At 43.5% G+C, this 13,244-nt stretch overlaps 1 protein-coding gene across 1 annotated transcript; it reads right to left on the reverse strand.

The window, feature by feature from the left end:
- Positions 1–857: 857 nt before the first annotated feature.
- On the reverse strand, positions 858–3,290 carry uts2d (urotensin 2 domain containing; the record flags this gene model as incomplete). Its single annotated transcript, XM_080527603.1, has 5 exons — positions 858–883; positions 1,862–1,949; positions 2,347–2,384; positions 2,535–2,639; positions 3,191–3,290. 5 exons carry the CDS (start codon positions 3,288–3,290, stop codon positions 858–860), a joined length of 357 nt encoding a protein of 118 aa, XP_080383729.1.
- Between the last annotated feature and the right edge of the window lie 9,954 nt (positions 3,291–13,244).

The raw sequence follows: 13,244 nt of genomic DNA on the forward strand, positions 1-13,244 counted from the left end.
AACCTGCAAACTGCGACACTTTAAATGAATGTGCAATAACACCATGTGCAATATGACAACCCTCGGGTACATAAGGTTCAGAGATAGGAAATGTTAGAATAGGTATAGCATAGAGTACAGCACAGTGTTTTATTTGTATAGTATAGTATAGTGGATAGTGTACATAGCCTTTATTTATGTAAACCAGCTCTTTTCCCTTCTTGTTTTTAGTTTTTTTTTTTTTTTTTCTAGCACCAGGGGAGCCCCCCCCTCCCACATTTCGTTGTTTGGTACCTGTACTATATCAATGACAAATAAAGACCATTCATTCATTCATTCATTCATTCCATTCATTCATTCAATCCATTCATTCAAACAGGCAACCCATTCAGTCGTCAGGACACAGTTCAGCATGTAAATATGTTATTTATTCAATGAAGGCATTAGTCAGAGTAGTGAAAATGGAAATGGCAATGGAAGGCAATACAAATCCTGCTACTGACTGTATTCACCACTAGAGGGAGACAAAGTGAACATGTGGAGAGGAAGACAGTCCCTCTGTATGGGAAATAAGGCATGGAACAAGGCCTTGTACATTACAGGAAAATCGTACTTTACTCGCATCCAGTTCAATTGGTTTTTTTGTTTTGTTTTTTTGTGAAGTGGGGAGCTCAAAGATTCACAGTATAGACCTTGCAATCAAGTAATTACAGTCAAGTAGGGAAGGATGAGGTCATTTTGAAGTGATAACAACAATCAACACAATAACACTAATGAAATGTCACCTAGTTATGTAGGTGTTTTTTTGGCGAGTCTTAAGGCCATATAGTCATAGTGCTTTGCAGCTGAATCCAGCAGTGGTTCTCCCCTTCAGACTCTCACACACAGTACTTCCAGAAGCAGGCTGTGGACATAGACAAAACAATTATAATTTGTTGAAAAATGATAAAAGCTTCAGAATACTGTTTTGTTACTGTAGTATATTTTACTTGAACACACACACATACATGAATTGTATAGTATGGGCCTGTATTATTTGCCTTTTGACTTGCATAAGTTCTGTAAGATTCTCCTGGCTGTGGGGGTTTTACGAACCTTTGTCTTAAGGGCCATAATTCTTGCCTCAGGAAGTGCTGTCCATATATGGGCATTGTTAGAATGACTTCCTGTGAATCTGACTTGAACTTTAACCTGGAATGACTTGTAGGCCAGGTGACATCATTGTGGGGTCTCCTACTCTTCACACCTCAAGCATCTATGCTGTGATAGGACCATTGTTTGTAACTGTATTTACATGCTATTGTTTATAAATAAGGGTGTGAGCCCAGGGGGCTCTCTCTCATCTTGACCACGCAGCTCCTCTCTCTCTCTCTCTCTCTCTCTCTCTCTCTCTCTCTCTCTCTCTCTCTCTCTCTCTCTCTCTCTCTCTCTCTCTCTCTCTCTCTCTCTCTCTCTCTCTCTCTCTCTCTCTCTCTCTCTCTCTCTCTCTCTCTCTCTCTCTCTCTCTCTCTTCTCTACCAGACCAGAATCCAGCTCAACGTTTTTGTACCTGTGTTTCAATAAATAGTCTTAAACTCAGAATTGTTCTTTGATTCATAACCAACAAGAGAAATCCACAACATTACCGTTGTACATTTGTTAATAAATGTATTGATAATGATTATCATATCCTATTTTTCAGCTCAAGATCATCTCCTATTCTAATTTCATCATTGAGGTCCCTGAAGGCAGCACTAAGATCATCTTATTTGTAGTAGGCTATGGACATGTAAACATTACCTTAGTGCTACTAGTCATTCAGTTCAAATAACATTCCTTGTAGCGTATGTTACAGCCATTAACTCATTATTAACAACAAGAAACCATAAGTAAGGAAACGTACGCTCAAGCCTTTTCCTGGGTATGGTTTTCTCCTCTGCAACTGCAGAGAGCTCCCTCTGCAGCTCCAGATCCTCCCTCAGGGCCTCCAGCTGGAAGAGGAGAGAACACAGTGGTTGTTACTGTTGTTGTTGTTGTTGTTGTTGTTATTATTATTATTATTGTTATTTTGTTATTGTTATTATTATTATTATTATTATTATTATAGACCACCAGAGGATATATAGCTGCACATATTGTGTAGAGTGTTCTGGTCTCTCCACTATTATGCACAACTCCCCTCTCTCATAATGTGTATAATGTATGGTATTAAGTATGCCAGTCAAGTCATCTATTATTCATTATCTATAACACATTCAAATCCTGCGTTAAAATCATTGAATCATATCAGAGGGTAAAAGATCATATATGATGGCACATCAGTGATTTAACTACTGCGCCTCAAACATTTCACACAGAGCATAACCAAAAAACGCACAAAAACCGTACCCCTTCTAGCTCAGCTAGTTTGTTGGCCAGTTCTTGACCTACAGAGAAGAAAATGAATTAGATTCAGAACAAAACACAAACCAGAGAAACACTTGGTCACTCAGTGAGTGAAATTACGTGTAATACTGTACATCATCATCATTACACAAATCTAATAAATGATGTTTTTATGACGAAAAATGCCTTACTGAGAGCATCATTTCTTTCAACCGGTGCTAAGCTTTTATTTAATAACAATGCTAGAATCTTGGTCTGGGCATCTGTGTCGTCTTTTGGGCGAAAAATGTGGTTTCCTGAATAGGCGGAGAATGACAATACATGTGTAATTAGTATAACCATCCTCAGTAAGACCTGCAGTAGATTGTATACAATAATAATGACAGTATCCAGAATACAGTATAGATAGCATTTACAGAAGAACACATTTGAATTCTTAGACAAACACTTCTTAATTAGTTTGTCACATAAGATGTGATGATGTTCACTCTGTTTCCACATATTCACGCAGTATTGTTCCCAGTCTGACATTCCTGACAATCACCTCTGTATTCACTTAGCTATAACAGTGAAATTGTATTTTATGAAAGATTAATAGCAAACATTTTTAAAAATTAAAACCACCAGTAGCCTGCTGAACGTTTTGCTTCAGTAGTCTACCATGTGTGAATTTGAACAACAACCAAATCTGATCATCAAACAGTGCATGCAAGCCATGGATGTGAATGAACAACTATAGTTGCACCAGCATCCTCAGACAGCCTACAACATCCGATAGATTATTTGTTCCAATAAGCTGGCTAACACACTTAATAAGAGAGTACAGGCATCAGGCATGTACACTCACCAGGGTTCCGGAAGCTTCTCCCCTCCACACTGAACAGCCCCTGCAGCAGTAGCAAGCCCAGAAGCCCCAGACAGTAGTTGACAGAGACAACCCTGTCCATGACTCCAGAATAACAGTCCCAAACAAGTGCTTACTATAAGTGTCTATCACTGTACCTCAACCCGGCCAGGCGATCCACTGCCTAAGCTCAAACCCAGGGATACTTTTATTCAGTCAAGGGGGGGGGGGGAGGGAGGCAACACACTAAATCAATAGATAGTCACTGCTGTCAATGGACCACCTTCTCAAGGGGCACCATGTACCAGGTTGACAGAGTTATGATGATCTGAGACTCCACAGCCAACAGTCCCTATATCAATGTGACAGAGAGACATCCAACGGAGTGAGGAGGTTGTCAATCACCTGTTTTTTGTGTGCTTTATTATTTTTTTTACAGATGTTCTTGGCTCTTTCAGTCCTTATCCTTTACATTCATTAGTTTATTAAAAAAAGGTGGAGGGAGGATGTTGGACTGGGGAACAAGATAATTTATTCCATCCCTAAGTGCAGAGATGGAGATGAAATGTTGGCTTCAGCTCTGATTCTGAGCGGTTTGAACCCATCCATCACTAGAGGCAAACCATGCAACCTTCCTAGTGTGTGTCTTTGCGTCAGGATATCACATCTCACACCTCTGTCAGTGTAACTGTCGCTGTATTGTTATGCAGTATTCGTTCAGTGAAAAATCTGGCACCCATTGTGTTTGGCTTGTATGGTGGCGGTTCTTGGCTGCCGTGTCATCTCTGTCTGTCTTCTGCTGGGGTACCTTTTTTGATGCTTAGTGCGTCTTATCCAAAAACCCATTAGAAATCTATCTCCTTGTGATACAGGCTTCAAAACTAGAGGAATTTGAGAAGCTGGTGAGGTGAGTCACAACGAAAGAACTGTTTCAATCAAGGAGATGTATCTTGTTGTATCTCACAGTTTTAGTCATCTTGTGGAAAAGAGATGATCATCAATACCGTGAATGAGTTTCAAGGCATGTGTCTCACGGACAATGTTCTTAAAAACTTGATGGAATGTACGGAGTACAGTTTCCAGTCAGTAAACTGTGCAATTATTGGCCTGACAGATATTCTTATAGTTAAGTAATAGCCTAACGCCCCGCGGTGGTGTAGCGGTCTACGCACTGGCCGCTAGTGCATGCTGCCCACCGGGGCCGGGGTTCGTATCCCGGCTCGCCAGATCCAGATATGGCCGAGGCACACGGGAAGCGGCATATTGGCCGGCCGCTTCCGAGGGGGGTATAGGAGTATTTCTGGACTAGGATCCGTCGCGCAACACCGCCCCCTGGGTGCCGGAATAACGGTACTGGGCTCGAGGAGCCAGTCAGCCTAGTCTGCCTGGCGCCCTCCTCTGGGACTGCCGGCCACGGGGTCGTGCGGCGGATCCCATGCAATAGGCAGGGGATAATTGGATGCTAAGTTGGGTTAAATTGGCTACCAAATTGGGTGAAAAAGGGATAAAATCTGGAAAAAAAACAAAAACAAAAACAAAAAAAGTAATAGCCTAACAGATGTGATATCTGTTTTTACAGTATATGTTATTTAGTCAATGAATGTAGTTAGATTTCTTTCTCCTATTGTGGTGAATCTAACTGAAATGGACTAAAACAGTAATTTGAAATGTTATGCTACGAAGAGTACGAAGAGAGAGAACCAGGAAATATGACTTCAAGCTGTTTTTTTCTATTAACTACAGGAGCCTTGAATCTCCATGTATTGATTTATTGGAATGCATGGTAATTGTGTGGGTGCACACTAAATCTCCAACGTCTCCAACATGATACTCTATTCCCAGGAGCAGTAACTAACTGATACATCAATGTGTGAAGAGGTCAGAGCTGTTTCCCAAATAGTGTTGGCCTTCTGAAATACAACAGTCAGACAACAGAAGACAATTAGCTCTCTAGTGCATTAAGGTTTTCTGGTAATGGTAAACAAGGATGGTGTACAGTTAATTGGTTGCCAAAAAACTACAACACCTATCCTCATTTATCTGACAGTCACAACTATCTTTGTGTAACCACTGAGTCTAACACATAAAGGATATGTTTGTGTAATTTGCTTCTTCTTTCACTAGGGGGAGCAACTGTGACATCCAAACTGCATGTTGTAATCATGGCCCAATGTATTTGTGACATATTAGGGCATACAGTGTATGTCTGTGTCAAAAGTGCGATACAGATCTCTCTCTCTCTCTTTCTCTGTTTGCTTGTGTGTGTGTGTGTGTGTGTGTGTGTGTGTGTGTGTGTGTGCGTGTGTGGGGGGGGGGGGAGCGCCAGGCAATCATTTTTCTCTAAGATCATAAACAATAACATCAATAATGCCCGCATCCTTTTCAGAACTGTTGACAGACTAACAAATCCCCCAACACCCATTGCTCAGGAATTTCACTCGACTAGTAAATGCAATGAGCTTGCATCCTTTTTTAACAATAAAATAGAAACCATTAGACAAGGCATTAGGTCTTCTGTGTCAGGCATGAAAAACATGTCCCCATTAACAACCCCAAATAGGGCGGACATAACAACCATGTCACAATTTAACGCCATCGATTACAAGACCCTAGATTAAATCATGTCACGTCTTAAACCATCCATATCCTTGGTCCTCGAAAGTAATTTTTTCCGCCTCTGCTCGATTCTATTGGCTCTGACGCTTCAAATGAGTGGTCAATCATGACATTTTGACCAATGGGTTCGGGTGAAAATGAAATATTCTAAATTTTACAGTCTTGATACATGAGAAAGTCTGATACACTGATGGTGCCAAAATGTCTCCAAATACCGCAGGGTTCCCAGTTCGATTCCAGCCGCGGACATATCCTGCATGTCATCCCTCCTCTCTCTCTCACCCATCCTTGTGGTCATAATCTCTACTGTATCTGTCATTAAAAAGAAAAATATGAGTGGGACTGCCCCCCTCAGAAAAAATAACTTAAAAATATATATTAAAAATCTCCAAATGGCACAATTTGGTTGTCCGCCTAAACATACCTGTACTAAAACAGGTACAAAGTTGCATTGGCTCACATTACTAGAATTTAATTTGGCACAAGTACTCATCAGACCCTGGAGTACTGATTCCTAGATGATTTGGGCTTATTCAGTCAGGTTTCCAAGCTGATATTCACTCTAAAAGCTGTAGTTTTTTTAGGCGGAGAGTGAATTTGAGATTTTTCACAATGTTCTAGCTCTATTTACTCTGACACTGACTTAGGTCCTTTTTCTTCGGATGTGAAGAGTAGGGCCTCCAACGAGTTTACGCCACCGGTCTCTGTCCCTCGCCACAGCAGCCGCCGCCTCCCAGGATCTTAGACCCAGCATGTCACGCTCCCTCTTGACGGTTCTTCTCCAGGTTTCTTTGGGGCGTCCCCTTTTTCTTCGTCCATCAGGGGTCCATCTGAGGGCTATGCGTTGATGGTCATCCGGGCTTTTCCTCAACACGTGGCCGATGTACTTCCATCTTCTCTTTCTGATCTGCGTGCTTACCATCTCTATACCAGCACGTTTTCTCACTTCTTCGTTTGACACCCGTGTAGGCCAGAATATTCTCAGCATCCTTCTTAGGCATTTGTGGACAAATGTGTCTAGGCACTGTTCGTCAGCCGCTGTCATCTTCCATGTCTCACAACCATATAACAACACTGAGATTACATTTGACTGAAAGATTTTCATCTTGGTCTTCCTCCGATACTGACTGCTGTTCCACAACTTCTTTAAACGATGGTAGGCGTTCCTTGCTTTTCCTATACGAATCTTCATGTCTTCAGAAGCACCACCTGACGTTGTCATTGTTGCACCGAGATATGTGAAGGTGTTAACGTCCTTGAGATCTTTCTCATACACTGTGAAGGCTGTGCTTTTCTTGGCGTTCATCCTCATCGATTCCGTTTTGTTTGCATTGATCCTTAGCCCTGTTTGTAGACCATATTCATTCAGACGGTCAAGCTTTTGTTGTGCATGACTCCATGATTCTGCTAACAATACTATATCATCTGCATAATCTAGATCTTCTAACATGTTCATCATTTGCCACCTGATCCCTGTCTTTCCTCCACTCAGTGTTCTCCTCATTATCCAGTCTACAACTAGTAGGAACAAAAAGCCTGACATCACGCAGCCTTGCTTCACACCTGACTTTACCTCAAACCACTGAGACTTCCTGCTGCCATGCAGTACTGCCACCTTGCAATTCTTGTAGAATGCCTTAACCATTGCAATAAACTTGTCTGGTATTCCATATGCCTTCATGATCTTCCATAGGGTGTCCCTGCTAATACAGTCAAAGGCTTTCTCATAATCTACAAAAATGAGGTAGAGGCTAGAATTCCATTCAAGTGATTGCTCTATGATATTGCGGAGGATAAAGATCTGTTCTGCTGTGCCTCTGTTCTTCCTAAAGCAAACGTCTTTACTCTGACACAGTAACATATATTTTGATTTTGACACTTCTACAGTCACCCCACATGTGTTAGCTTTCATTTGATACCAAGATCATTATGAAGGCCTTTGTGATTGTGGAGATATTCTATATTCACTGTGGGCATGTGATTTCGAGCAGAAAACCTGAAAAATGGCATCGATAAGAACCAGGCCCCAGGTAAAGGAAGGGACAGTAGGTCCTGGATATTAAGGGGTAACCAGGCCCCAGGTAAAGGAAGGGACGGGAAGTCCTGGATATTAAGGGGTAACCAGGCCTCGGTTGAAATACCCTGCGAACCGAGTGAGAAGGGGAGGAAATTGCGGGTGGGGTAGCGTGCACGGCAGGACTGCCAACCCAGGCCAGGGGGAGTCCGGTGCAGGTCCCACGTTAGCGTGCCTCCACTCACAAGGGGCGCTAAGAGAATGGTGTTACGGAATATTGTATGAAAATAATAGTGTCAGAAAAGCGCCCCGGAGCAACTGGTCTAGGCCGAGTGCTCCCTGGCTTGGTATCACTCAAATATCACTTGCAAACTTTGTAATTTTTATTTTCTTACTATGCTCCTCTTGCTGTATTATTTTTTTTTGTATACATTTGTTTTTCAGATTTTATCCCTTTTTCACCCAATTTGGTATCCAATTAAACCCAACCTAGCATCCAATTATCCCCTGCCTATTGCGTAGGATCCGCCGCCCGACCCCGTAGCCGGCAGCCCCAGAGGAGATCGCCAGGCAGACTAGCTGACTGGCTCCTCGAGCCCGACACCGTTATTCCGGCACCCAGGGGGCGGTGTTGCGTGACGGATCCTTGTCCAGAAATAGTCCTATACCGCCCTCGGGAGCGGCCGCTCAATATGCCGCTCCCTGTGTGCCCTGGCCATATCCGGGTCTGGCGAGACCGGGATTCGATCCCAGTCCCCGGTGGGCAGCTTGCACTAGTGGCTAGTGCTTAGACCGCTACACCACCGCGGGGCGCCTCTTGCTGTATTTTTAAATAATGTATGTAAAGCACTTTGAATTGCCCCTGTTGTATGAAATGTGCTATACAAATAAACTTGCCTTGCCTTGCCTAGCACATTTCATACACAAATGTGTTTACACAGGAAAAACACAAGGAGATGAAAACAGCTCAGACACCTAGGCCTTAACCCTGGCTTATGCGACTGGATCTTGGACTTCCTGTCAGACCGACGCCAGGTGGTGAGAATGGGCTCTAGGACCTCCGCCCCTCTAACCCTTAACACAGGTGCCCCCCAAGGCTTGAGTCCCCTCCTCTACTCCCTGTACACCCTCCCTCCCCCTTAGTGATTACATTTGCTGATGACACAACAGTGATTGACCTGATCAACGACGAGACGGCCTACAGGAAAGAGGTCGACCGCCTGGCTCAGTACAGCCAGGAGAACAACCTCTCTCTCAACACTGACAAGACCAAGGAGCTGGTGGTGGACTTCAGGAGGAATGGTCGGGAACAGGACCCCATCACCAACCGTAAAGCGCTACAGAGGGTGGTACGGACAACCGAGCGCATCACCGGATGTAAGCTTCCCTCCATCCAGGATATAGGCTATACAACAAACGGTGTGTTAGCAATGCCCAGAGGATCATCAAAGATCCCAGCCACCCCAACCACAGCCTGTTCGAACCGATGCCATCCAAAAGACAATGCTTCTTCCCTTAGGGTCAAGACTTAGAGACAAACAGCTACTTCCCCCAGGCAATCAGGCTCTTGAACAAGCCCACTGTAGTCAATTGACTATCTTCCCCCTAGCTCACCCCTTGTGCATGGACTACAGCAACCCTGAACTATATTATCACTAGCAGCAACCTGTCTTGTCTTACCTGCACTAATGCCACCTTATCTTGTACTATGCCTATTGTTTTTTGGCACCTATGTTCTGTACTACTGACACTTTTATCTTGAATTATGCTTGATTTATTATGCCCTATGTCTTGTGCTTGTGTAATGTGATGTAACAAATAAACTTGAAACATGAGATCAAAACAAAGAATATTAAGTATTACATATAGTAATACTGAGAGTAGTGATGTTCGACGCAGGAGTCACGACACGGCGTCGATCTTCCGACGCAATGTGCGTCGATACAAATGTATCGATGCTTGTGTCAATTTGGCAAAAACCACGTGACTACTCGAGCGAAGCTTCGTACGTCACACGAGCACCTCTGACCGATGTGTCAATCATTCCGCAAACGAGGCAGTGTTCCAAGTCAGGGGCGGATTTAGGATCGCAGGAGATCCGGGGCTTAGCCCAGAGGGAGAATATAATGTGCGCGCGGAGCGCGCCGGAAAATGTTGCCTTCAACCTTCAACTTACCACCACCTTAAAGCGGACAAAAGGCACTGGAGAACACATATACATTCACACCCTTTAATGAAGCAAACTAATTGTGGTGGTTCTGGGCACAGAGGGAGGTCAGCACACGTAGCTCCCCCTGTCAGTCACCATCATTTATATTTGTATAGAATTACATAATTGATGGGCTGAGGCTAGTTATGTTACAGTATGTATATCAGGGCAGACTCTGTGCTCACCACTTATATTGTATTTAGAGTCTTGTCCTGTGTTATATGACGATATATTACATGTATTGTTGGCCTGTGTATAGTACTGTGAAATCAAATCCCCCCTGGGACATTAAACAAACTTAGTTAGTTAGCGTTACATCTTAGGATAGATTTGAGTCATGTTCTGTATACATACATACTACCATAAGGGCATACTTAATGTGGTTACTCCATGTTTACTAGCTGTAACATTAACGTTACATCATTCTTTTTCACTTGTTACTCAGTCAACCAGAGTGCAGATATCAAAGACTATCAGCCTGTTATTCACTTTATTTGTATAAGTATTATCCTTTGTTTGATTTCTTACCATGTACCGTAACAGTACCTTGCTATGTTTCATTTTCATTATAACATAACGTTATGTTATGATAGCCAGCTAGCATTAGCAAACCGGAAAAGTAGTGTCAGTGAGTCAGTCACCTTTCTAATAAGATTCACAAACCTGAAACATCATCTATGTCATCACTGCTGGTGATGTTATTGTTGTCAGCTGCTGATACTGCTGCTGCAACAGTTCTTGGCGCTTGTTTTGTTGAAAACAACTTTGGGATATCCATCCTTACAATTTTGCAAGTCAGGCACTGAATGAGATCACTTCTTCTTCAGGGCAGGGCAGGCTACGCAGTACGCAGGCTAATGTCGCGCAGCTGCTGCCTCTCTGTTGGACTCCGGTACTGCACGTTACTCACGAGAGTTTTTTTTTTTTTTTTTTTTTTTTTTAAAGTAAAACATTCGGGGCTTTTCAGAAAACATCCGGGGCTTGAGCCCAAGTAGCCACCCCTTAGCGCCGCCCCTGTTCCAAGTGTCGTGCTGCATAAAATGACATGGAAGTCACTCATATTCGAGGGTTGTAGTTCGAGTAGAGACATACGGACGCTAGACAGAATTGACAGAGACAGAGATAGAAATAGACAGGAGATCGGTAGATATTGCTAGATAGATATAGAACATACAAAGATAGTCATAGATTCATAATTGCAAAACATAGACTAGCCAGATAGATACACAAAAAACTTTGCCTTTTCGTGTACACAAGCAATAAATATGTTATTGTTCACATAAGCGCATCTGTCCAGTTCCCACAATATAGCCTTGTTTTGCACTCTTTCCCTGTTCCACGAGCACGTCCCAACAATGTTGGCCCTGTTATGACATGTGGACCATTTATATCTGCTCCAATTGTCAAACAGCCATGTCCCACACATCCCGAAATGTCATTCAGATGTGTATCCTTACATGTCAAGGGGATAGTGGTGGTCTAGTGAATTGGACTGGTGATCGGAAGGTTGTGAGTTTAAATCCTGCCTGAAACACCACCACTAGTGTGCCCTTGAGTAAAGCCCTACATTACTCCAGGGGGAATGTCCCTGTAAGTAGCTTTTGGATTAAAAGCGTTTGCTAAATTCTATTCTATTCATATCAGAAATGGACACAACAGTTGCATTTATTTATTTATTCATATATGTATTTATTATAGTCTACTAGACACACCAACATTTAAGACTACATATATGGCCACATACACATCGACACAGTTTGTCACAGCACCTTTATTGAACAAGACATCACAGATGACGGTGGGCTTATTGTATTTTGACTTGTGAATCAGTCGACACAGCCGCCATACCCTGACCTGACCAGCAGATGGCATTATGGAGCTGCTTTATCGCCTGCATCGATAGATCGACACTTTTTTCCAACACAATTGTGTTGAATGTGTCAATGCTTCGAAAGCTTCGTTTCCCCCATCACTAAATACCGAGTACTTATACATTCACATTTGAAACCTATGAAAATCAATGGAAAATACGATTTTAATTAAACACTAATTGTCTTTCGTAGGTAGAAACATCCTCTACAACCTCTACACCCACGACTTCACCCCCATCCACCCCAGCAACTACATCGTAAAGTTTGCAGACGACACCACCGTGGTGGGATGTATCTCGGGGGGGGACGAGGCGGCGTACAGGGATGAGGTAGAGCAATTGAGCAAGCTGTGCAAGGTAAACAACCTGCTGCTAAACAAGTCAAAGACCCAGGAACTCATCGTAGACTACAGGAGGAAAAAGTCCGAGATCCTGCCCCTGCTCATCGACGGAGAGAGCGTAGAGATGGTCTCAAACCTCCGTTTCCTGGGACACATCATACGGGATGACCTGGCCTGGAAGGACAACACTAAAGGCACCATCAAGAGGGCACAACAGCGGCTATACACCCTGAGATGCCTCAAGAAACAACACAGCAAGCAGGAGATGCTGGTGGCCTTCTACCACGGCGCAGTGGAGAGCATCCTCACCTTCGGCATCTCCAACTGGTACCACAGCTGCACGGCAGCGGAGAGAAACGATCTACAGAGAGTCGTGAGAACAGCACAGGGGATCACCGGCGCCACCCTCCCCTCTCTGAAGGAGCTGTACGAAACACGCTGTCTCAGGAGGGCCTCCAAGATCTCCAAGGACCCGACCCACCCTGGGCACGAACACTTTGTCAAGCTGCCCTCGAACAGGAGGTACAGGACCCCGGCCGCTAGGACAAACAGACTGAAGGACAGCTTCTACCACAGGGCCGTCAAGGCCCTGAACACAGAAAAGGCCTAAGTTCTGGGCCCAGGACAAGTCCGGACGGATTGTAATGGCAGCTAGTGCTGAGGCACAAACATGTACATTTTCAAGCCTGCAAACTGTGACACTTTAAAAAAAATGTGAAAAAATACTTTCTTGTGCAATATGACAACCCTAGTTGACTATCTGTGCAGTATAGTACAGTGGATTGTGTACATAGCCTCTATTGATGTAAACCAGCTCCTTATCTTCTTGTGATTTTATGCATCTATGCTTTTTCCAAAATGTGTTTCTTTTTCCTTTCTTAAACACCAGGGGAGCCTCCCCTCCTAAATTTCGTTGTTTGGTACCTGTACTGTAACAATGACAAATAAAGTCTATCTATCTCTCAGAACCTCTTCTATCCCTCCAAAGTAGTGACATGGGCTGTGTT

The sequence above is a fragment of the Nansenia antarctica genome (genome assembly GCF_963989245.1).
Source record: "Nansenia antarctica genome assembly, chromosome: 1".
Classification (NCBI taxonomy): domain Eukaryota; kingdom Metazoa; phylum Chordata; class Actinopteri; order Argentiniformes; family Microstomatidae; genus Nansenia; species Nansenia antarctica.